The sequence below is a fragment of the Cetorhinus maximus genome, chromosome 7 (assembly GCF_964194155.1).
Source record: "Cetorhinus maximus chromosome 7, sCetMax3.hap1.1, whole genome shotgun sequence".
Classification (NCBI taxonomy): domain Eukaryota; kingdom Metazoa; phylum Chordata; class Chondrichthyes; order Lamniformes; family Cetorhinidae; genus Cetorhinus; species Cetorhinus maximus.
The window spans coordinates 81,606,064-81,631,310 of NC_135885.1; the positions used below are offsets into that span (position 1 = coordinate 81,606,064).

The following is a 25,247-nucleotide window of genomic DNA, read 5'->3' on the forward strand; positions in this document are numbered from 1 at the left end:
ATAGAAATAGGGTGCTATAAGATGATCTCAGAAACAGGTCTAGCTCTCTGTAGTAGTGATAAAAAGAAGCAGAATACAACACATACCAAGAATCAATTTCATAGGTTTGATATTCTCTGGGAAAAGGCCACCCAACATTCAACCTAGTTCTGTCATAATTTGTAAGCATGAGCCATAGTTCTACCTAGTTTATTCAATTAGAATAATTTGTCCACATAAAACCTAATTTCAGTATCTTCCATTATTTTATAAAACTGAAATTGCCTGAATCTATGCTTCACTGACATCAACAGACCCAGCTATTCAAGGCTATCTGGATATCTAATGCGCTAACAATTCCCTGACCCAAAAGAAACTTGAATAATACTCAGGACATCCCAATGAGAATGCTAAACCTGCATTAACTAAAAGCCAAAACAAGCTTTTTCTCATAGTGAAGATCTCATCTGAAACTTAAACGCACATACTCAAAAGGAGGTCCATACTCTTGTGTAAACTAACATCTGAAGATACAAGATGTCAGGGATACTCAGTAAGTCAGGTATCCTCTATGATGAGAATAGAGAAGGTAATGTTTTGGGTCCAGAAACGGTTTTAAAATGGTTTTCAAAAAGAATCTGAAGAGTTTTCCAGCATCTTTTTTCCTTATGTAACTCACTTTAGGTTCAAAGCGAGAACCAGCCAAGGGCTCAAATCAGTGCAGTTTTCAAATATCTTGCACAAAATGAGATCTCGCCAAATGACCAAAATTCAAATGAGTCACAGAAGATCTAAATGGCCACTAACCCAGTTGAAAATAAATTGTTAAACAATATCAGATTATACCACATTTTACTTTAACCTAACAGTTGGTCGAATTCAACTGCACATAATGGGCTGAATTTAATAGCTGTGGCAGCGGTCCCACTCACCAGCCAAAAAGCCAGGGGCAACCGCGCCATGCCAGTTTCAGAAGGTCCAATGTATGTCTGGCAGTTAAATACCTGGCATCGAGTTCTGCCCCTTTTAAGGGCGAGATCCTACTTCCAACAGCTGCCAGCCAGTGGTGGCAGAATGAGGCCCTTAAGTGGCTCTTAATTGGCCACCTAAGGGCCTCAATTAGCCTCTGGGCAGAAGGCCATCCCAACCTTTTGCACCCCAAGTGAATTGCAGGAAGTCAGGAAGACAACGAGCACTCCACTCCCCACCTAACCTCCCAATTCTACAGCTGCCACTACCCCCACCACCACCCACCCATCCATCCCAGCCAGCTCCAGGTGTCTCCATTTTATGTAATGAGCTAATGGATCCCAGGAGAACTAATCTCGAAATCTATAACAAGACATGGAAGCTCCTCTCTACCAACCATCACCTTACAATAACTAAGCCATCAACCAGTATGTCTGCAGACTCGTATGCATTATTCAAACTCACTTTCTCCTCTACTGCGACAGGAGATTCCTTTTCAAGGCAGTGGAGGAAAACGGCTTCAATCACTGCAATGATATCTAACGGAGATAACTGGCATGGCTACTGATTTTGTCAAATGAATCCTGCACTGTTAGGTCTGAATTGCTTAACTTGATTTGCATGAATGGAGTATCTATTGTTTATTTTGGGAGGGAAAGGGAGAAGGGAAAAGTTCATAATCAAATGGAAAATGTAATCAGTCCTTTAAACTTACAAGGACACAGGTAATCTCTGGATTTTATGTACACCAGGTGTCCCTATATATACTTAACTTGTCTTTGCAGTAATTTCCAAGTTAGTGGCTATGTTAATCTACAGTGATCGCTAAAAATTCAGTCTTTATTAGAGAAGTGTCCCTGCTGTCTGTCACAAGGAAAATAATTGCAAAAATCCTCCTCAACCGCCTCCTCCCAATGGTGGAGAAAATCCTTCTAGAAACGCAGTGCAATTTTTGCCCATCAAGAGGCATCACAGACATGATCTTCACTGCACAGCAAATTTCCCTTTATATTGTTTCAGTGTCACCACATAATTGATGGCTGGTCATTACCCCGGTTACCAATGTAGTTTGCACTGTCGGCTGGTAGTTTCTGAACTACCCAATCAGGGAAAGCAAAGGAAACGCACAAAGTCATCTGGAATAAAGGGATTCTCCAGGCTGACAAAGACAGATAAGAATGGGTTGTTGCCTGGAAAGACAAACTGGTCTAACTCTGGAAAATCCCACAAATCCTGAAATTATGTGCAGCTACCTTCCAATTGATCAAAAACAAAACTGCAGAAGTGTTGAAGATTTTGCCCCAAAGATTTGGGAACAAGATGTCAAACACAAGGACCAAAAGATCTTCAGCTGGAAATACTAAGGGCAAAATTATGCAAATGCTGGGAACTTTAGGATTTACTGCAGAGACCTTGCTAAAGACCATACAGACAGAAACTGATTATAGATGGGTTAACAACTGAAACAAATAGTGAAATTATGTTGCCACTTTCATATTGATGCAAGTGAGTATGCACAGGCAAGAAACTTTAGCTACATCCCAAACAAATTCCACAAAGTGAGATTCTTTTAAAAGGCACCTCACATCATTTGAGCTCCCCACATGGAGATAACGCAAATTTTCGTTTCAGAATTGCTAAATTCTGTGGACTTCCAGAGCACTAACAAGCTTACTGTAGGGCTTTTTAATTTTAGAACGAGGCAGCTAATGTGCCCCAACATGCATTCAAATTATTAAAAAACTCACAGCTGGGAAACAGAGTTCTGCATTTATGTAAGCATGCAAGCAGAATTCTCCTCAGTAGGCAGACTGCACTGGCAGCCCTCAGAGCTATGTTGTTGGCTACATACCTACTTTATAGCTGCCACTACAATCTGCAGTGCAATTAAAATTCAGTTTTATAATTTATGTGACAACCTTCAAATCCTGAAAGCAGCACAGTAAGGAAAATTTGTAATTTCTTTAAAATGTGGAATCTGAATTGGTTTTAAAAATGTTTGTAAAGGATTATAAGTTTTCATAAATTGTTAAGGGATCAATTTTAATTTTCTTGATTAAGAAAGACTGTCCATGCAACCCTTGACCTGGAAGCAGTACCAACAGGAATTAAGCTAACATACAAAAGCGGGGAGTGACAAAGAAGCTATTGCTGTAAAGAACGAAGGAGAACTACAGCAGAAGGGAGAACAGAGAAGGCACATTTATAAGGAGCTATGTGTGTGTAATACAGTTAAACAGGGCAGAAAACTAAAGAAAGATATGTAAACTGGACAATTCTATGGCTTAACTTCAGTTTTGTCACAGCCGACAAGACCGTTCAATGATGTTTATGAAAGGAGTCGGATAAAGAAGCCTGAGGAATTTGTGCCATTGAGACTGTTGGGAACCTAGAAGGAAGTGGTTCTGCAGGAAGGTGCTATTTTGGTGATGACTCTCTGGAGGATTTGGATGGAATGGAGCAACAATTGCAGGTGACTTGAAGACCAAATCCATTGAGTGAGAAGAGCAAGAGATCCGACATACCTTAGGCTGAGTGAGAAAGACAGACTGTACATGGTGCCATATTTGAGTGGGGAGTGATACAAATGTTTGTAACCTCGAGATAATCTTTGTTGTATCAGTGATTCCATTTATGATTTATAGTTCATACTTGCCATAATTTGCCAGTTAATTCATGTTTAATTCATATGGATTCTGACTGGTATTAATGTAAAAGCTACCGAAAATGGAAGCCTGTTGGTAATTTCTTCCTTTGGGGGTCGTTTGGCAGGATGACAATGTTGTGCTGTTACTGGGCTAGTAATCTAGAGGCCCAGGTTAATGCTCTTGGGGCAGGAGTTCAAATCCTACCATGGCAGCTGGTGGAACTTAAATTCAACTAATTAATAAATTCTGAAATTGAAAGCTAGTCCCAGTAATGGTGACCATGAAACTATCGTTGATTCTTGTAAAAACCCACATGGTTCACCAATGCCCTTTAGGGAAGAAAATTTGTCATCCTTCCCTGGTCTGGCCTACAGGTGATTCCAAACCCACAGCGGTGTGGTTGACTCTTAACTGCCCTCTGAAATGGCCTAGCAAGCCACTCAACTCAACGGCAATTAGGAATGGGCAACAAATGCTGGCCTTGCCAGGGACACCCACATCTCATGTATGAATATAAAGAATTCAGTAAATTTGGTTATTTGGTTCCCCCACAGGGCTCATAACAGGGGAATATATTGTTTACAAAAATCATTACACATTATCACAACTATGATTACCCAAATTCGCAAATTCAATTGCATAAAATGTGATTCAAATTGTTTTCCCTCATCTAATTTTATACAATACTTAGCAGACAGCCAAGTCATAAAAATACTTATTTTAGAAACTCTAATTTGTGGAGATGATCCTAACTCATAAAAGTATCAAATCTGCACTTTAGTTTCTCCTTTTTCTTGGTCCCATTTCTGCCACTTAAGTGACCAAGACAGTATGTGATCTTGTTTCCCTTCCTCTTCCTATCTACTATGCTGCCCTTTGACAACATCATGTGCAGACCTATGGTCACCATCCACCTGTAGACTGACCACACCTTGTTCCAACTCTACTGTTTCTTCCATTCCCCAAGTGTTGTCAGACTACTTGTCCATCATACTGTTGTGGATGAGCTGGCATTTGATCCAGCTAAACAATAGAAAGAACAAAACTGTCATCTTTTGTGCACTCCTCAAAATCCATTCCCTCGCCATCGATTCACTCCAGCCCCCCCAACCACTATCTTGAAGGCCTATTCTACCTCAAGTTATGCTTTTATTTCCATATCTTCTCCATGACATAGGCCACCTGCTTTTCTATCCATGACATCACCCCTGCCTCAGCCCATCAGCTGTTGAAACCCATGTTTCTAGTGCCTCTAGCCTAAACTATTCCAAGGTTTTCCTAGCTGCACTTCCATTCTCCATCCTTCGTAAACATCAGACTCATTCAAAACTCATTAAAATCTTGTTACGGCCTCACCCCTCCCTAACTTCATAACCTCCATAGTCCAACATAAACTTGACTCTCCCACCACGACATCCACCTTCCTTTACCACTCCCAAAAAATGCCATTCCTCTGACCTTAGTCTTTTATGCAACCCTCGTATGTTATCTCATCATTGGCAACGTGGCCTCGTCCAGCTAAATCCCACTTAAAATTAAACCCCATTAATTTCTTCAATCTTTTGATTTTCCTGGTGTCCCTCGTGGCTTTCTTGCTAATCTCCGTATATGCAATAGCTTTCCTCACTGCCCTCGTCATGGTTGTTGCCTCCCTAGCTGACTGTACTGCTTCACTCCCCTTAGCAAACAACAAATCCCATGCTGGCAACATACAGACTACAGTATTGCCACCTGTTTGCTCCTGCTCCACTGATTTCTTTCCCCATTAAATTCAGTTCCAGTTTCTAATTGATTGATCTGGTTGTCATACAGATCTAACTCTTGGAGTGTTATCAGATGCTCAAGGTTCTCAATGGTCTTGATAAGGTTCTGACAAAGACACAGCACCTTCACATTCTTCAGTACATCAAATCCTTCTAGTTTCCCAATTCTGCAGTGGTTGAGATCGACATCTTCTGCTTCAGAATCTAAAATGATGGTGTCAATATCAACTGGAGTGTCTGGCTCTCCTGATGCATTTCATCCAGTTCCCCTCAAACTTATATTCTGAGACATCTCATCAATAGTTCCTTTCTTCCGTCCTTCTTCATCCCCAGACTCTTCAGGTTCCACTCGCCTGTCAATCTCCATGGCCTACTGTTGCAGCTGCTGTTCCCCTCCGTTCTCCGCCATTCTTTACTCCCACCCAAAACACCAGAAGTTTATGGGATTTTTGGGGTTATTTTTTAAACTGTAATTTATTAAAATGAATTCAAAATTCATCCAGCACCAGCAGCACACAGGACAATGCTGAAGCCACAAGACTATTGAATTAAACAAGTTGATCAAGTGATGCAAGCAGCAGCACTGTAGGACAGTAGCACACGCCTGCATCTTAAATCCATAAACTCACAAAACAACTGTGAAAGTGCAACAGGGTACGCATCATAGGATCTAACAGAGCACTTTACAGTTTCAGCATGAGTTCCTCTAACTTGGACCGTATTGTTTTAGCTGCACAGTTTGAACATTATAATTGCTTTGTTGATTACAGGCATTAGACATAATGAGCATCAAGTCAAGTACATCATAGCTCTCTTAATCTCATCCTTAGCTATTTCAATACAAATAATAGAGTATGTCTGCCCCCACTACTCCCCATTTTTCTTCTTATTCATGCAATGCCATAAAGATGTCAGTATTAATTTGCTTTTATTCTACCACTTACACATTTTGCCCAATGAAGTTAATAATTCCCAAGCTTGGTCCTCAGAATCAACTGCCTTTTCTAGAAATTCAATCAATTTACATGGAATTTCTAAATCCAACAACTGAAAAATTAGAATCATTACAGATCCAATACCAATCAATTTTCATTATTCCCTTTTAATGTTATTACTCTCAAGATCACTAGGTAACAAGACAGCCACAGATGCAAAGACCATTCGACTTATCTAAATTCATCCATCCTTCCAGAAAAATCCTAAACTTTACGTCTTAAAATGTTTCCAGGGTTTTCACCGCCACTACTCCAGCTGGAATTACATTCAATACATTGATCAAATGAAAAAATTCCTGTACTATCCTAAATTTGTCTTTTGCTCCCGCCTGCATACAAAAGCCAATAAAAATTTAACTTCAAGCTATTAGGAAGATATTCCATCAATAAAGAGGAACACTGATAATGCAATCTTTTTCAATCATTTGAGAAATTGACTGTTTACTTTAAGGCTAGGCAAGAACACTTCAGAAAGAGAGATGCCAACAAGCAAAATGGTCTGTCTTAGAGGGGCATCATGACACTGCAACAATCACAACAGTGAACACAAAAATTCAAAGACTATCTGTGACACAACAGAAACAGAGTCAGTTTTTGTTTAGAAACTGAACTCATTTTAATTCAATAAAGGGGAAAACTTTCCTATTACTTAAATTCATTGATTAAAATACGAGATGAGGTGACTGCAGAAAAAAGTTTAAAAATGCAAAGCACTCCATTCTATGCCATGTCTCTAAGTTACTGCCTCAAAAACTTCCTCAGCAGGGATACCTTTGGATTCAAGATGGACTGGAATAGAAGGAATGGACTGGAAAATCTCAGACTGGCCTGCTAAGTGTGAGGAATTATCAGTAATAAACAGGAAAGATATCAATCCATTGCAATTTCAACCAGAAACTGCAAGTTTTTTTACGAAGTCTAAACATCTTTTCATCTTTCAATCCTCTGAAAAGTAAGAAGCCATTTATCGCATTTAAAATACATTTCCTAACATCTCTAGAAATGTTTGTGCATCTTCTGAAAGTGGCTATTTTCTCATGAGTGGTACAATTTCTAAATATTCCTCTCAACACCCTCTAAAATTGCACAAGGAGTCCAGACCAAGTTTGGACTTAGAATGAAGTGGAGTTAAGGAGATAAGAGATAATAAAACCATTGAGTGCAGATGTAGTTCAGTCCCCAACTTACATCATACATTTTGCCCATATCTTTTATGCTTCAATGTTATATTGCTAAATGGCAAAACTTACAACAATTTGGGAAGCAAATAGATGAGCGCATTGGATTTCCTCTGCAGTAAAGGCTAAGGAGCAAGCATAAAAAAGTGAAATTGTTTCACTGTTCCCGGGTATTGGGAGTTTTTTGGTTATGTACCAAAATAAAAAAAATCGATGGAAAATAAAATTGAAACTTGAAAAATTCACATAAATTAAGACAAACATCAACAAACAAGTCTTCATTGAGTACTGCTAAAATTAAAGAAAACCAGCAAGAGACTTAAGGTGAAGGCAAACTACGAACATACAAATTAGGAACAGGAGTAGGCCGTTCGGCCCTTCGAGTCTGCTGTGTCATTTGATAAGGTCATGGCTGACTGATCGGATTGTGACCTCAACTCTACTTTCTTATCGACCTCAATACTCTTCGACTCCCTTGTTAACCAAGAATCTATCTAACGAAGTGTCCACTGCCCTCCAGGGAAGAGAATTCCACAGACTAACAACCCTTAAAGAAAAAAATTCTCATCTCCATCGTAAACGGGAGACCCCTTATTTTTAAACTGTCCCCCCTAGTTCTAGTCTCTCCCACAAGCGGAAACATCCTCCCAACATCCACGCTGTAAAGTCCCCTCAGTATCTTTTATGCTTCAATAAGATCACCTCTCATTCTTCTAAACTCCAATGGATACAAGCCCAACCTGTCCAACCTTTCTTCAGTAACTCAGCCCCCATCCCAGATATCAATCAAGTGAACCTTCTTTGAACTGCCTCTAACGCAACTATATACTTAAGGAAACCAAAACTGTAGCAAAACTTCCTTATTTTAATATTCCATTCCTCTTGCAGTTAGCAACAACATTCCACTTACCTTCTTAATCACTTGCTGTAGCTGCAAACCAGCCTTTTAAGAGTCATGTACCAGGGCACCCAGATCCCTCTGTACCGCAGAGTTCTGCAATCTCTCTCCATTTAAATAATACTTTTTTTTATTCTTCCTGCTAAAGTAGGCAACCTTACATTTTGCCACATTATACTCCATCTGCTGAATTTTTGCCCACTCACTTAACCTGTCTATATCCCTTTGCAGACTCCTTATGTCTTCTTCATAGCTTGCACTCCTACCTATCTTTGTGTCATTAGCAAATTTATCTACAATACATTTGGGCCCTTCATCCAAATCATTGATATAGATTGTAAACAGTCGAGAGCCCAGCACTGATCCCTGTGGAACTCCACTAGTTACAGCTTGTCAACCCGAAAATTAGCCATTTATACCCCCTTTCTGCTTCCTGCTAATCAATCCTATATCCATGCTAATATGCTACCCCCTAACACCATGAGCTCTTATTTTGTGTATTAACCTTTGACATGGCACCTTATAAAAATAGGAAAATGTTGTTGCAACTGTACAAGGCATTGGTGAGACCGCACCTGGAGTACTGTAAACAGTTTTAGTCCCCTTACTTGAGGATGGATGTAGTTGCATTGGAGGCGGTTCAGAGGAGCTTCATTAGATTGATTCCAGAGATGCAGGGCTTGTCTTATGAGGAGAGATTGAGCAGTTTAGGCCTATACTCGCTAGACTTTATAAGGATAAGAGGTCTAATTGAGGTATATAAGATGCTAAAGGGGATAGACAAAGTAGACGTGAAGCGGATGTTACCCCTTGTGGGACATTCTAGAACAAGAGGCCATAGTTTTAGGCTAAGGGGTGGTAGAGATGAGGAGGAATTACTTTTCTCAAAGGGTCGTGAATCTGTGGAATTCACTACCTCAGAATGCAGTGGATGCCGGGACGCTGAATAAATTTGAGGAGATAGACAGATTTTTAATTAGTAACGGGTTGAAAGGTTATGGGGAGAGGGTGGGAAATTGGAGTTGAGGCTGAAATTAGATCAGCCATGATCATATTGAATGGTGGGGCAGGCTCGAGGGGCTGAATTGCCTACTCCTGCTCCTAGTTCTTATGTTCTTATTAAATGCCTTTTGGAAATTCAAGTGCACCACATCTACAGGTTCTCCATTATCCAATCTGCTTGTTACTTCTTCAAAGAACTCCAATAAATTAGTCAATCATGATTTCCCTTTGACAAAGCCATGCTGACTCTGCCTGGTTGCATTAAGATTTTGTAAGTGTTCTGCTATAACCTCCTTAATAATAGATTCTAGCATTTTCTCTATGACAGGGAAACTACATGTCAGCCCGCAACTGCAATTCAGACTTTTATGAGTTCATAACAGATTCTTAATTAAGTTTGAGATAGTGTTCTTCAAGTTGAGCTAAGAAACTTGAAGTGTTACACAATTATTGACCGATATTATGGTGTGATGTTAATTTTTTAAAAAGTAATGCATAATGGAACAGTTGCAATTTTGCTTTTACTAAATAATGCCCAAGTGTGCATTGTAGTAATTGTGCCAGTGAACTGCTGGCCTTTTTCCATACCTAACCAAGTATGGAAGACTGATGTTTTCTGGAGTATAGAGTCCTCAAAGTAATATCTAAAAATAGCCGTGGTCCCTTTTGAGGCAAGTGACTGAGCCTTTGTCTTTTTAAAAATATGGGTCTTGGGATGGATACACATCATAATCACATCAGTTGAAAAGAATGTAATAAAATGGTTTCAATGATCCCTATTGTATAAATATAAAATTGATGTTAACCTATTGTACCCTTTTATCATTACACCCGCCTTCTGAATAGTCTGCTTAAACATTCAATAGCAGTGTTACTTTTAATGGTTTAAATACAACAAATAAATCAGTTTGACATTCTAAGCAACAAAGACATATTTAATTTTGATACAGAAAGATTGCAAGATGAATGAAAGGAGGAATGAGTCTTCAAGCTTTCAAGGGAGTAAGTCAACCACAATTTCTTCTGTTGTTAAAACTTAATAACAAATCATTTTAACTGCCCACTGATAGCTCACCTGTTTCATGTTAGCAGCAAGGAAAACAAAATAAACTGAGCAAAATCCCAATTGTGTAATGATGAGGAAGAACTCAACAGTCACCCTAAAAAGAAAAGTACATGCATGTCAACCTAACAGAGAATGTTAAAAGTAGGTTCTTTAATTCTTACATGACACACAGAAAGAATAAAATATATCTCATTTATATAGCACTTTTCATGGCCCAAGGACATTGTAAAGTGCTTCAGACAATGAAATAGTTTTAGGTGTACTGTATAGTCACTGTTGTAATGCAAGGCAAAGTGGCAGACATTTGGTATGATCCTATAACAGCAATAAGATAATAAGTTTCCAATGATGTTTGTTAAGGGATAAATATTGGCTAAGACACTAGAAAAATCTTCCCTGCTTTTCTTAGAATAGCACCATGGGATGTTTTACATCCACCTGAGAGGCAGTTAAGCAGTTCAAAAAGTGAGGCTTTCTTCTGCATTGAAATGTCAAAATGTGCTCAAGGAGCAGGATTAGAGTCTGAATCCACATAATTTTGCCTCGAGGAGAAAAGCTGTCAATCACTGAGTTAAAGCTGACACCTGATGGATCCATTGGTGAACAGTAAAGGAATTCCAGTTGGAAGGTATGCAGTCAACCTCCTGTATTTTCTTATATTTACTGGTATCCCATTCCCATTCATCCATTTTTTTTTTTTACTGCTAGCAAATCAAAAATATATTTTGCACTGACGTTGTATTGCATGCCCAAAATCACATGCATAGTCAAGAAAGCCCTACCACACTAATTTTTCCAAATGCTTTACCCATTGGATCAATCTAACAACCTAGTTGCACACTCACTTATCAGCACACAGATGGCAAGCAGGTTGGGAACATCTGCTGCTGCGAATGCACTCCTTCAATTCATTAGTTTGCACAAGATGGCATAAAATTCAAAATAGGTACCAATTGCAAAAAGGCTCACCAATCAGAGGCCTTTGACAGGGCTATCCAGAAAATAAAGAGCATAGGAGTAGTAGGAAGAAATGAAACACAAGGTCCTTCCTGAACTCAGGATTAGTGCAATCCTACATTTACATCTTGTCACCCTTTCACTCATCCCTATTCAAGCATACTTAAAACCATAAAGACACTTAAGACACTATCTGGTATCATGAAATGCAAGTTGTATTTGAAGGGGTGGCAGTGAGCAAACTTTTACCATCTTTGTACAGTTGTACATCAGCATTGCAACTAGTGGCTGACGGCAAGACATCAAATCCATCTCATCAACATGTTGATCTAGATGTGGACAGTGGGTATGATGATGCAAAATTTGGAGAGAAACAAGTGGTGGGGACAAAGGAGCAAAGATCTGACAGTCAAATGGCCACACGGGTGCCATCTCAGATACCCTCCACTTTTGGGAATCCTGCCACTCTAAGTTCTTATTTGTTTTATTCATTGCCCTTGTTCAACCACATTGCCGTGGGTCTGGAGTCACATGTAGGCCAGGCCAGGTAAGGGCAGCAGATTTCTTTGCCTAAAGGACATTAGTGAGTCAGATGGGTTTTTACAACAATCAACACTGGTTTCAGATTTCTATTGAATTGAAATTCCACCATCTGCCATGGTGGGATTCAAACCTGGGTCCCCAGAGAATTACCCTGGGTCCCTGGATTACCAGTCCAGTGACAATACCACTATGCCATCGCCACCCCATGATATCTACTTTCCACAGGAGATAAATACGCTGCCTCTTGGCAGTCAATTGCTTGGTGTATCTGCGTATGGGTGGCAGTTTGGAACTGAGTGTAAACATTGAACATCATAAGAAGGTTCGTCTCCTTGATTAAGGTTATCTGCAGGTCACCTTAAAAGACATAACTCTGACAATCTTTGTAAGTTGAATGCACCAAAGACCAGAATTCTCTCAGATGCCTTAGTCTACAAATGTGGGTCCTGAGATAAGGATGGGTATGTACCTAAAGCCATTCTTGTTCCCACATGGATTTATCTTTCTCATCTAAATCGTGCAAGCACTACTGAAACTCAAAGAATTTCCACTCTGATAGCTATTTGCAACTGCAAACAAGATTGTGGCAAAAACAGGAACTTAACCAAGTCTTGGACTCCAAAAAAAATGTTGTTACATAAACAGCAACAAGAGCAAATGTGGGGGAAAAAAATGAAGAAACAATTAAGTAAAAGCAGCAAAATGAAACTTGACAACAATGAAGACTTTAAAACAGCTTTAACAAAATTTATTTATATTAGTTAGCTAACAAACATTGATATGTCCATTTTATATGGGCAAGGAGCCAACAAGTAAAATGTGAAATACAGCATTACTGTAATGTCACTCCAAAGGTTAACAAGGCCCACACTGGTCAGTAGCAAAGCTTAAAAATAAATTTATTTGCTGCAAAAATCAATGTACTGTACATCAAGCGACTGTATCTGGTTTTCTAGCATGAACATGAAAAGGAGCCTTATAATATTCACATATATTCGAGGGGAGGCGGTGGTGCAGTGAACTAGCAATCCAGAGACCCAGGGTAATGCTGGGGGCCCAGGTTCAAATCCCAGATGGTGGAATTTGAATTCAATAAAAATCTAATTAAATAAAAAGTTAATGGAATTAAAAGTCCATTAAAAGTTCATGATGAAACCATTGTCGATTGTCGTAAAAATCCACCTGGTGCACTAATCCTCTTTCGGGAAAGAAATCTGCCATCCTTACCTCGTCTGGCCTATTTGTGACTCCAGATCCACAGCAATGTGTTTGACTCCAAAATGGCCTAGCAAGACACTCAGTTGTATTAAACCACTAAAAAGTCAATAAGGAATGAAACCGGATGGACCACCCAGCATCGACCTTGGCACTGGAAATGACAGTGGCAAACTCAGCCCTGTCAACCCTGCGAAGTCCTCCTTGCAAACATCTAGGGGTTAGTGCCAAAATTGGGAGAGCTTTCTCACAGACTAGTCAAGCAACAGCCTGACATAGTCATCCTCACGGAATCACACCTTACAGATAATGTCCCAAACACAACCATCACCATCCCTGGGTATGTGCTTTCCCACCGGCAGGGCAGATGCAGCAGAGGTGGCGGCACAGTGGCATACAGTCGGCAGGGAGTTGTTCTGGGAGTGCTCAACATTAACTCCAGACTCCATGATGTCTCGTGACATCAGGTCAAACATGGGCAAGCAAACCTCCTGCTGATTACCATGTACCGTGCCTATCACTCCCTCCACTCCATCAGCTGATGAATCCGTGCTCCTCCGTGTTGAACACCACTTGGAGGAAGCACAGAGTGGCAAAGATGCAGGATGTATTCTGGGTGGGGGACTTCAGTGTTCATCACCAAGAGTAGGCTCGGTAGTACAGGCCAAGCTGGTCGAGTTCTAAAGGACATAGATGCTAGACTGGGCCTATGGCAGGTGGGGAGGGAACCAACAAGAGAAAAGCATACTTGACCTCATCCTCACCAACCTGCTTGCCACAGATGCATCTGTCCACCGCACAGTACTTGAGGATACCCTCCATTGTGTTGGGTGGCACTACCACCCTGCTAAAAGCAATATATTTCAAACAGATCTAGCAACTCAATACTGGGCAACCATGAGGCACTGTGGGCCATCAGCAGCAGCAGCAGAACCGTAGTTAACCACAATCTGTAACCTCATGGCCCAGCATATCCCAGTCTCTACCATTACCACCAAGCCAGGAGATTAACCCAAATTCAATAAAAAGCACAGAAGAACATGCCAGGAGCAGCACCAGGCATACCTAAAAATGAGGTTGTCAACCTGAAGCTATATCACAGGACTACTTGCTTGCTAAACAGCAGAAACAATAAAAGATAGACAGAGCTAAGCCTTTCCACGTCCAACAGATCAGATCTAAATTCTGCAGTCCTGCCACATCTAGCCATGAATGGTGGTGGACAATTGAACAGCTCACTTAAGGAGGCGGCTCCACAAATATCCCCATCCTCAATAATGGGGGAGCCCAGCACATCAGCGCAGAAGATAAGGCTGAAGCATTTGCAGCAATCTTCAGCCAAAAGTACCGTGTGAATGATCCATCTCGGCCTCCTCTGGAGCTCCCAGCATTTCACATGCCAGTCTTCAGCCAACTCACTTCACTCCACGATACTGCAATGGATCCTGACAATATTCCAGTAATAGCACTGAAGACTTGCGCTCCAGAACTTGCCGCACCCCTAGCCAAGCTGTTCTAGTACAGCTACAACACTGGCATCTACTAGCAATTTGGAAAATTGCCGAGCTATGTCCTGTACACAAAAAGCAGGATAAGTTCAACCTGGCCAATTACAACCCCATCAGTCTACTCTCGATCATCAGTAAAGTGATGGAAGGGGTCATCAACAGGGCTATCAAGCAGCACTTGCTTAGCAGTAACCAGCTCGCTGATGCTCAGTTTCGGATCTGCCAGGGTCTCTCACCTCCTGACCTCATTACAGCCTTGGTTCAAAATGGACAAAAGAACTGAACTCAAGGGGAACTGAGAGTAACTGCCCTTGACATCATGGCAGCATTTGACCAAGCGTAGCATCAAGGAGCCCTAGCAAAACTGAGTAAACGGGAATCAGGGAGAAAAACTCTCCGCTGGCTGGAGTCATACTTAGTACAAAGGAAGATGGGTGTGATCTTTGGAGGTCAATCATCTCAGGTCCATGACACCATAGCAAGAGTTCCTCAGGGTAGTGTCCTCAGCCCAACCATCTTCAGCTGCTTCAATGACCTTCCTTCCATCATAATGTCAGAAGTGGAGATGTTCGCTGATGATTGCACCATGTTCAGCACTATTCGTGATTCCTCAGATACTGGATCAGTCCATGCCCAAATGCAGCAAGACCTGGACAATATCCAGGCTTGGGCTGACAAGTGGTAAGTAACTTTCGTGCCACACAAGTGCCGGACAATGACCATCTCCAACAAGGGAAAATCTAACCATCGCCCCTTGACATTCAATGGCATTACCATCGCTGAATCCCCCACTATAAACATCCTGGGGTTACACTGACTAGAAACTGAACTGGACTAGCCATATAAGTACTGTGGCTACAAGAGCAGGTCATAGGCTCGGAATTCTGCAGCGAGTAACTCACCTCCTGACTCCCCAAAGCCTGCCCACCATCTGCAAGGCACAAGTCAGGAGTATGATGGAATATTCTCCGCTTGTCTGGATAAGTATAGCTCCAACAACACTCAAGAAGCTTGACACCATCCAGGATATAGCAGCCCACTTGATTGGCACCCTTGCACATACATTCACTCCCTCCACCACTGTCGCACAATGGCAGCAGTGTGTGCTATCTACATGATGCAATGCAGGAATTCACCAAGGCTTCTTAGACAGCACCATCCAAACTGACAACCGCCACCATGTAGGACTAGCCAGCGACACCCACATCTCATTAATGAATAAAAAAAAGCTCAAGTTTCAAAGTTTGAGACACTGAAATCCTACTGCCATTAAATCTCAACATCTATCACAGAAAACCAGTGCCTGCATAAAAATAGCAGGGCCCCTGGATTTCTAGATGAGATTTATGTCTAAGGAGCATCCAGACACTTCAAAAGGTAGTAATTCAAAAGGTCTTTACATTATAGGGTCATCTTCATTGGAAGCAATAGTCTAATTTGAGCATTTTTTTTAAACAGATTAAATTACATATGCATTTGAGTTCCCTTAAAAGTCATTATCTTGCAAAAGTTAGGTTATTTAATATATTAAATACAAATATCAATAAACAACTTCTCGACTGAACATTAAAATATAAAACAAAAATGTCATTATAACGATCAAAACATTGTATTAGATTTTCTCTACTCTAGTGAAATATTGATGGCAACAAACTTGTGTACTGGCTTTATAGAAAGCGCAACTATAACACTTTAGATAATCATTTTGTTATAATTTTGCAAAGAAATGCCTAAATAATTTGAAATAAAAACACAAATTCTGATTTATTAGAACTCATTCATCGATACAGGACAGATGCTGTTTCAGGTCACTGTCAAATTCCCCTTCCTGCAATCCCAATAATAAAACCACTCATACTAAGCAAAGGACTTGCATTTCTTTTTCAATGTTTTCTTACTTCCTGAATCCAGGTTACAGTAACTTAATGCTTATTAAGAATTTGGAATACTGTTGGAGGCGATCAACTCAAATCCTACCATAGCAAGTGTGAAACTGAACTCAACAAATCTTACTGTTCGCAACCAGCACTAGAAAACTGGCAAGAGAAACTTCATGGTTCACTAATGTCCTTCGGGAAGGAAAACTGTTCAGATTTTGATTATCTTTGCAGAATACACGGACAGATTAAAAATAAGGTTACCTGAGAAAAATAGTACCTGGAAGAGCTAGAAGCTGGAAATGAATTGATTCTGATTCAAAGTTTATTGGAATTAATTCAATTTAACTTCTCGGAATAATCCAGCATTCCAATAACACCATATTTTCTCAATCCCCACCTTTCATAAACTTTCATGTGGTGATTGCTCACATTCAAAATCAGTAGAATGATTTATAACTAATTCACCAAAAGAAATCTTACATAGCATTAAAATTATTTCCTCTGGTCTATTGTTAGAAATATAAATTGGCCTCAACGTTTTTCCTTTTATCACTACTGCCCACCAACACCGCACCCCCCACCCCACCAAAACGCTGCAAACCTCACCATGCTAAAAATGAGACAGCTACAACCGTTAACAAGCTGCTAAGTAAAGAAATGCAAGGTTGTGTGTTCCTTTAAACCACAATATCTAGTAGTTGTGCTTCCTGAGATCAATTAGGCTAACTGCATGCAGGTCAAATCTGAGATCAATTACAGAGCAAAGGAAACCAGTAGAAAATGTCTGTCTTTCTAACATTATATACTCATTTATTCAAAAGGAACAAACGTTAGCATGAGTAACAAATTGTGACACTTAGTGCGATGGATACACGCAAAACTTCCAGTGACTAAACAAAAATCTAACCTTTTAGCAACCTAAATGCACCTAATGTGGTTATCCCCTTATATTATACTGCAATCAATATTACCTTCCCCATGGAGCTTTGTTTCGAAGACATAAGAACGGTCCTTGTTCCAAAGCAAATGTGACTGTGTCACCATAACTCAGACTTTGCTTTTGAAATCTGCGCATAGAAAAAAAATACAACAAATTTTCAAACTGCAGCAACGAAGCATACACTTAATTTTATTTCCAACACTGATCCACAACCCTTCGGACTTTGACTGCATTGCAAGCTACTAAACTCGAAAGTTTATTTAATCATTTGTTTAATCACAGGGATAAAAAAAAATGAATTATTAAACAACTTTGGCTATAGTCAACTGATCTGAAGTCAACTGAACTTAATCTCAAAATGTAATTTCCAACCCAATAATCGGATAGTTTTTAAAATATTACTCCTGCTTCGAAGGTCTTTGAAATTAGGTGCCAAGTCATTGCCCTTTCCTGTGTCAATGTCGCTTTGGGGGTACATTTTCTCAAAATATTATATTCATCTTCAATACCACCGACAAGAACAAAACCACAAAATCAGAGCCACTCTGTAGAGGACAGCATTATATCCCTCATTTATAATCACATGGTAGTCAGTCAATTGTATCATATTCAAAAGTGGGGTGGGGAGAAAAAAAGTGAAAAATTATTTTTTGCATTGGATTTCAATTGTTCTTACAGCAAGTGATAATGATATTGGGAATTGATTAATTTGCCAAGACATTTTCCACTGGCAAAATGAAATGTTTTCATTAATTTCACAAAATATTTCAACGTATAGATTATGAAAGTAACAGCTAAATGGAGAGGTTAGAAGACAGTAAATTGATCACATAGAACATACGAAATCTCCATTACAATTGGTGACATCTCTGAACTCCTTTGAGTTTACAGTCCTATAAGTCTAATATTTATCTGTTACAGCCATTCTAACAATTTATGCATTAAAAACAGGAAAGACTGGAAAAACATAGCATCTTTAAACAGAAAAGATTGAACACTAAAAAAAAATCTCATCTGTCCTTGGATATAGTGAGCCTGCTGAATATTTTTGCTTCATGTTTTTATTTCAGGTCCTCAGCAGTTTAGGCAAAAGGTTATCAGTCTGAAATGTTAACTCTGTCTTTGCAGATGTTGCCTGACCTGCTGAGTATTTTCAGCATTTTCTCTTTTTTGACCTCAGCATTTGATGTTTATCCTTTTAAAATCACAAAAATAAATACTAGTATTGTTTCTGCCTTTATATTACATTGCTTGAAGTCATTGCTATTCAAATAATCAAATCACTTAAGAACAAACTTATAAATATCGCATTATATAATGTGATAACAACAATTAAATCAAAATAGAATACTAAACCACAGATATTATTGTTACCATCATAATTTAAAGTGTCAACTACAATAGATTGCTCAATACACTTTATCTGCTTTATAAGGTTACTTCTGTTACCCCTCTTTTTGTAAGAAATAAATTGCTGGATCTCTCTGGATAGGTCTATGTAGAACTAGCCATATAAAACATGCAAGTCTCAAGCTTGATTCCCAACTTCTGCCGAATTCCACATCATCAGTTGGCATGGCAGCAAAGGGTACAATTGGCCTGAATGCCCAAAGTTTAGTAAAGGGGAAAGAAAAAACAACTCTGATTCATGGTCACAATTGCTCCCCAATAACTAATGCCGGAAAGCGCTCCTGTGTGAACTACAGACTCGCTACGTTATTATTTCTCCCGTAGAAGATCAGACTGCCAGCACACTGTCCAGAAAGATGCAAAAAGATATCAACACTTGGCTGAGTTACGCGAGAGCAATCAGCGTGAGTTAAACACCAGCATGAGTCAATAGGTTCTGGACAGGAATAAAAATTGCAAGAACAAAACAAAAGCTGAAACATAACTACCCAACTGTAAAAAGGAAAACCTGAAAACAAAAACATCTTCCAAAGGAAATTGGATTTTACCTTTGACAAAAGTGATGGCTACAGCGTACCACGACGTGCATACAATGAATTGCCACGATCCCCATGAGCACAAGGCTGATTGGGCCCAGCTGGAAGAGATACGATAACAGTGTAAGAGTAATTTGTAATTTTACCAGTTATTATACTTGCAAGTTCATCTGTTCTGTAAATCACATAATACAATATTCAGTTGTTGTTCAATTTTAATATAGTGCAAGTTGCAATCAAGCAAATTGCTGAATATTACAGATTGAAAGAAAGCACAAGTTGTACGATTTCAGATAATCAGAGAGAGCTGGCATGGATTCTCCTGACAAATCTGACTGAATTTTATGAAGAGGTTCACTAAAGTAGTGAGTACAGGAATGTCTATGAATGCTATTTAACAAATGTCTTCAGGAAGTCCATATGAAGTCCCTCATTAGAGACTGTTAGCTAAAACTGAAGTTCATGGAATTGAAGGTAAATTATTGGTCTGGTTAGAAAATTGGCTGAGCAGCAGGAGACAGAGTAGGGATAATGGGCAGGCATCGTAATCGGCAGAATGCGACTAGTGCTGTCCTGCAAGGGTCTATTTCGGGGCTTCAGCTATGCACCTTACTTATTTACGACTTAGATGATGGAATAGAAAGCCACGTATCAAAATTTGTCAATGAAATAAAGTTAGGTGGCACTGTAAGCAGTGCAGATGGAAGTATAACATTACAAAGAGAAATCGATAAACTAAGTGAATGGGCAGAACTATGGCAAATGGATCCCAATGTAGGCAAATGGGAGGTCATCTAGTTTGGACTTAAAAATAGAAGAGGGAACTTTCTAAATGGTGAAAAGCTAGAAAGTGCAGGTCCAGGTACACAGATCAGCAGGTATAGAAAATCAAAAAGCTGGCATGGTGGCCTTTATATCTAGAGGACTAGAATATAAAGGGGTAGAAGTCACCTTTCAACTAAACATAACCCAAAAGAGACCTGAGAACTGTAAAGTAGCTCTGGGTACAACACTTAAGGAAAGAAATACTGGCCTTGGAGGGAGTGCAGTGTAGGCTTACTGGAATGATATCGGGATTCCAGATTACAAACTCTTTAAGGCCAAACTTCCGAGGCTGGTCGCTCCCTGAAGCCTGCATCGTAGAAAACCAGGCAGGCCTCGGTGCAGCACAGCAGAGACCAAGCAACTTCCCCTTTTTACGGCACATGCTGCCGTATTCTGAGTTTAAATGTCCCAAAGCTTACGTTAATTTTGCTATTTCTAGCTCTGTTTCACAGTAGAAAACGCATTTTCAGTATCAACAATTATTAAATATTCCGAGCGCCACATTTCTAAATCAAATTACTTACAACTCTGAATAAACAAGCCAAAACAGAGAAATACTCATGGGTTTAAGACTGCCTGGAGCTGTTAACCTCTGAAACTGCACAGCCTTACCAACCCCCCCCCTCACCCCCTGACAGTATTCTCCTGCCTCCCTCACCCCCCCAGACAGTATTCTCTTGCCTCCCTCACCCCGCCCCCAGACAGTATTCGCCTGCCTCCCTCACCCCACCCCCGAGTGTTCCCGACTCCCTCACTCCGCCCCCGACAGTGTTCCCCTGACTCCCTCACCCCGCCCCCCTCACCCCCCCGACAGTATTCTCCTGCCTCCCTCACCCTCCCCCCCGACAGTATTCCCCTGCCCTCCCCCCCGACAGTGTTCTCCTGCCTCCCTCACCCTCCTGACGGTGTTCTCCTCCCTCACTTCCAGACAATGTTCTCCTTTCTTCCTCACCCCTCGACAATGTTCAGCCCCCCTCACTCCCAACAACGCTGATTCTTCTTACATCGGCTGGATAGGAACCAGGGATAAGAGATGCTGAATTGGGAGAAGGCGGCAGGCTGCCAGAGCAGGTGGGTGAGCACCAGCTGGGGTGTGTAAGGGGGCAGGAAAGGGGGCAGGGGAGTGAGCGCTGCTGTGAATTTTTTAAAATTCATTCATGGGCTTTACTGGCTGGGCCAGCATTTATTGCCTATCCCTAGTTGCCCTTGAGAAGGTGGTGGTGAGCTGCCTTCTTGAACTGCTGCGGTCCATCTGGTGTAGGTACACTCAAAGTGCTGTTAGGAAGGGAGTTCCAGGATTTTGACCCAGTGACAGTGAAGGATGGTGAGTAACTTGTAGGAGAACTTTCAGCAGGTGGTGTTTCCATCTATCTGCTGCCCTTGTCTTTCTAGATGGTAGTGGTCGTGGGTTTGGAAGGTGCTGTCTAATGAGCCTTGGTGAATTCCTGCAGTGCGTCCTGTAGATGGTACACACTGCTGTTACTGTGCGTCGGTGGTGGAGGGAGCGAGTTGGATGTGGTGCCAATCAAGCTGGTTGCTTTGTCCTGGACGGTGTCAAGCTTCTTGAGTGTTATGGGAGCTGCACTCACCCAGGCAAGTGGGGAGTATTCCATCATATTCCTGACTTGTGCCTTGTAGGTGGTGGACAGGCTTTGGGGAGTCAGTTGGTGAGTTACTCGTTGCAGGATTCTTAGCCTCTGACCTGCTCCTGTAGCCACAGTATTTATATGGCTGGTCCTGTTCAGTTTCTGGTCAATGTCAACCTCCAGGATGTTGATAGCGGGGATTCAGTGATTGTAATGCCATTGAACGTCAAGGGGCGAGAATTAGATTCTCTCTTGGAGATGGTCATTGCTTGGCACGAATGTTACTTGCCACTTGTCAGCCCAAGCCTGGATATCTTCCAGGTCTTGCTACAAGATGCACTGTAGGAATTCACCAAGGCTCTTTTGACAGCACTTTCCAAACACATGACCACTACCATCTAGAAGGACAAGTGCAGCAGATAGATGGGAACACTACCACCTGAAAGTTCCCTCCGAAGTCACTCCCCATCCTGACTTGGAAATATATTCACCGTTCCTTCATTGCCACTGGGTCAAAATCCTGGAACGCCCTTCCTAACAGCACTGTGGGTGTACCTACACCACATGGACTGCAGCGGTTCAAGAAGGCAGCTCACTGCCATCTCTCAAGGGCAACCAGGGATGGGCAATAAATGCTGGCCCAACCAGTAAAGCTCACATCCCGTCAGTTTGGACATGGACTGCTTCAGTATCTGAGGAGTCGCGAATGGTGAACATTGTACAATCATTAGCAAACGTCCCCACTTCTGGCCTTATGATGGAATAAAGGTCATTGATGAAGCAGCTGAAGATGGTTGGACCAAGGACATTACCCTGAGGGATTCCTGCAGTGATGTCCTGGAGCTGAGATGATTGACCTCCGACAACCACAACCATCTTCCTTTGTGTTGGTATGACTCCAAGCAGCGGAGAGATATCCCCGATTCCCATTGACTCCAGTTTTGCTAGGGCTCCTTGATGCCACGCTCGGTCAAATGCGGCTTTGATGTCAAGGGCAGTCATTCTCACCTCACCTGGATTCTGGAGTGCTTTTTGACACTCTAGCTGAATTAAGTCTTGCTGGTTTTATACCTATAAAAAACTAAATCCATGTATAAACCAGGGTAAGTATAGGGCAAACAGCCCAAGTCTCCGTTGTTTTGGCCAATGACAGATCTGGGTAGGGTAAAACAGACAATCAGTTCCTGCACAAGTACTGAGGATGTGCTTATGACAGGACTTGAGATGTCCTGCGCATATTTTTCAGGGTACCTCTGGTCTCCGACTATTCAGAGACCAGAATTCCTTAACTGATATGTTTCATCTTGCCAACTGCACACAATATTGCAGCAATGAAAATAACATAATTCTTTTGGAATTCTCGAAGCCAAAAAACTCTCAGAGACAGTGCCCACTTTTAGATAATGTGCATTAGCTCTTACCATAAGCCCTGCATTTTTGATTGCAAGTGGCAAACCTAGCAGCCCAGTTCCAATGTTTCCTTTCAACAAATGAATCAATGTTTGGGTAAACCTGCAATAATATGAAGTGCACAAAACTGTCATATCAATTCAGATTATCTTCTGCTTTAATGTGCCAGATGTCTCATTCAAAGTTCAGATGATATTTTTATTTAAAAGTAAACATAATTGATTTCATTAAATGAGATCCTGACAAGAGATGTACCAGTTTAGTTTTGAAGAGGCATCCTCTGCAGAAAGCTGCAGTTAGGGCATTTTGGAAAGAGGAGCTTGCCAATCAATGCAATATAATGTTTAAAGAAAGGATGACTGTCATTTGTACAATATTGTTCAGGACCTCAAGGTGTTTCAAAGCCCTTCACTGTCAATGAATTATCATTATTTTTGAAGAAGCATTTATATAAACAAATGCCACAGCCAATTAGCACACAGCAAAGACCCTGCTTCAAGTTTAGATATTCTCTCAGGTACAATGGTGCCAGTCACTCCTATTAGTAATTTAGGCATCCTACATTTAGGTGTGTTCCAGGAAAGTTCAATATTGTAACCCAGCTGTTTAGTAATAGTGATTTGAATAGGATATTTGTGTTAGTCACATGTCTGCTTTGTAAATAAGCAGAAAGAAAATGTGATGTGATTAGATTAGATATAAATCATTAAACTGGGTTATTTCACATTTGTGATCAAATTCAATGTACAATTCACACACATCTCAGAATGATACGAAAAAGGGTGTCACTGGCAAGGCTCCCTAGTTGCCCCTGAGAAGGTATGGGTTATTCATGAACCACTGCAGTTCACAGTGTACTCCCATAATGTTGGTAGGCAAGAAGCTCCAGGAACTTTCTTTACCTAATACAAAATGAACTTACTCTACACTTCCCCATTTCACTGGGTCATCTTACTTGACTTAAAAAAACTTTCAACTACTGTCCTGCTACTTCAGAGTCTGGCCAAAGATTTCCCTCTCAGCTTTCTGTTTGAAGACTGAACTGGCTTTGCAGCCTTTGCTGGAAACTAACTGCCTGTAACCACCTCTATCTTTTTTCAAATCCCTTTCTGCCGACAGCTAGAAAAAGAACAGACTTCCTAACACAATGGATATTCGGTCAAAGAATCAGAATGATTACAGCACAGAAGAGGGTTATTTGGCCCAATATATCCATGCTGGCTGTCTGCAAAACCAGTTCAGTTAGTCCCACTTGCCCGCCCAGTCCTTGGTGCCGCAATTTATTTTCTTCAGGTGCTTAACCAATCCTGTTTTGGATGCCCATATTCCCAGATTGCGCATTCTAGGTCCTAAGCACTCACTGCGCAAACATGTTTTTCCTAATGTAACCGTTCGTTCTTTTGGCTATCGTTTTATATCAGTATTCTCTGGCTCAATTCTTCAGCAATGGAAATAGTTTCACCTTATCTACTCTATCCAGGGCTCTTATGATTTTGAACACTTCTATCAAGCCTTCTCTAAAACTTCTCTTCTCTAGAGAAAACACAATCTCAGCTTCTCCAATCCATCCATGTAACTAAAGTCCTTCATCCCAGGAGCCATTCTGAAATCTTTTCTGTACTGTCTAAAGCTTTCACATCCTTCCTAATGTGCAGTGCCCAAAATTGCACACCATACTCCAGTTAAGGCCAAGCCAATGTTTTATAAAGGCTCAATATAGCTGCCTTGCTTTTGTATTATATGCCTCTATTTATAAAGGCCAGAATCCTGTATGCCTTTTTAATCACCTTCTAAACCTGCCCTGCCACTTTCAACAATTTGTGCACATATACCCCCTGATCTCTCTGTTCCTGCACCAGTGATACATCTAACTTGTGATTCCATGACTTTCTTACTTAAATTATTAATTTGTGATCTAAAGCCATGTCAAATGATTTCT

General features: G+C 40.7%; 1 protein-coding gene across 4 annotated transcripts in view; it reads right to left on the reverse strand.

Annotated features, from left to right (window-relative positions):
• Positions 1–25,247, reverse strand: part of LOC144682896 (neutral amino acid uniporter 4-like) — a 314,358-nt gene that overhangs the window by 281,681 nt on the left and 7,430 nt on the right. For 3 of the 4 annotated variants that reach the window (XM_078545761.1, XM_078545762.1, XM_078545764.1), the window contains exons 4-7: positions 23,320–23,410; positions 19,500–19,588; positions 17,573–17,668; positions 10,508–10,592 (exon numbers count right to left, since the gene is read on the reverse strand). In XM_078545761.1, coding sequence (XP_078401887.1) covers positions 10,508–10,592; positions 17,573–17,668; positions 19,500–19,588; positions 23,320–23,410 — 361 coding nt within the window. The remainder of the gene's footprint in view (positions 1–10,507; positions 10,593–17,572; positions 17,669–19,499; positions 19,589–23,319; positions 23,411–25,247) is intronic. The other variant, XM_078545763.1, reaches the window with a different exon arrangement.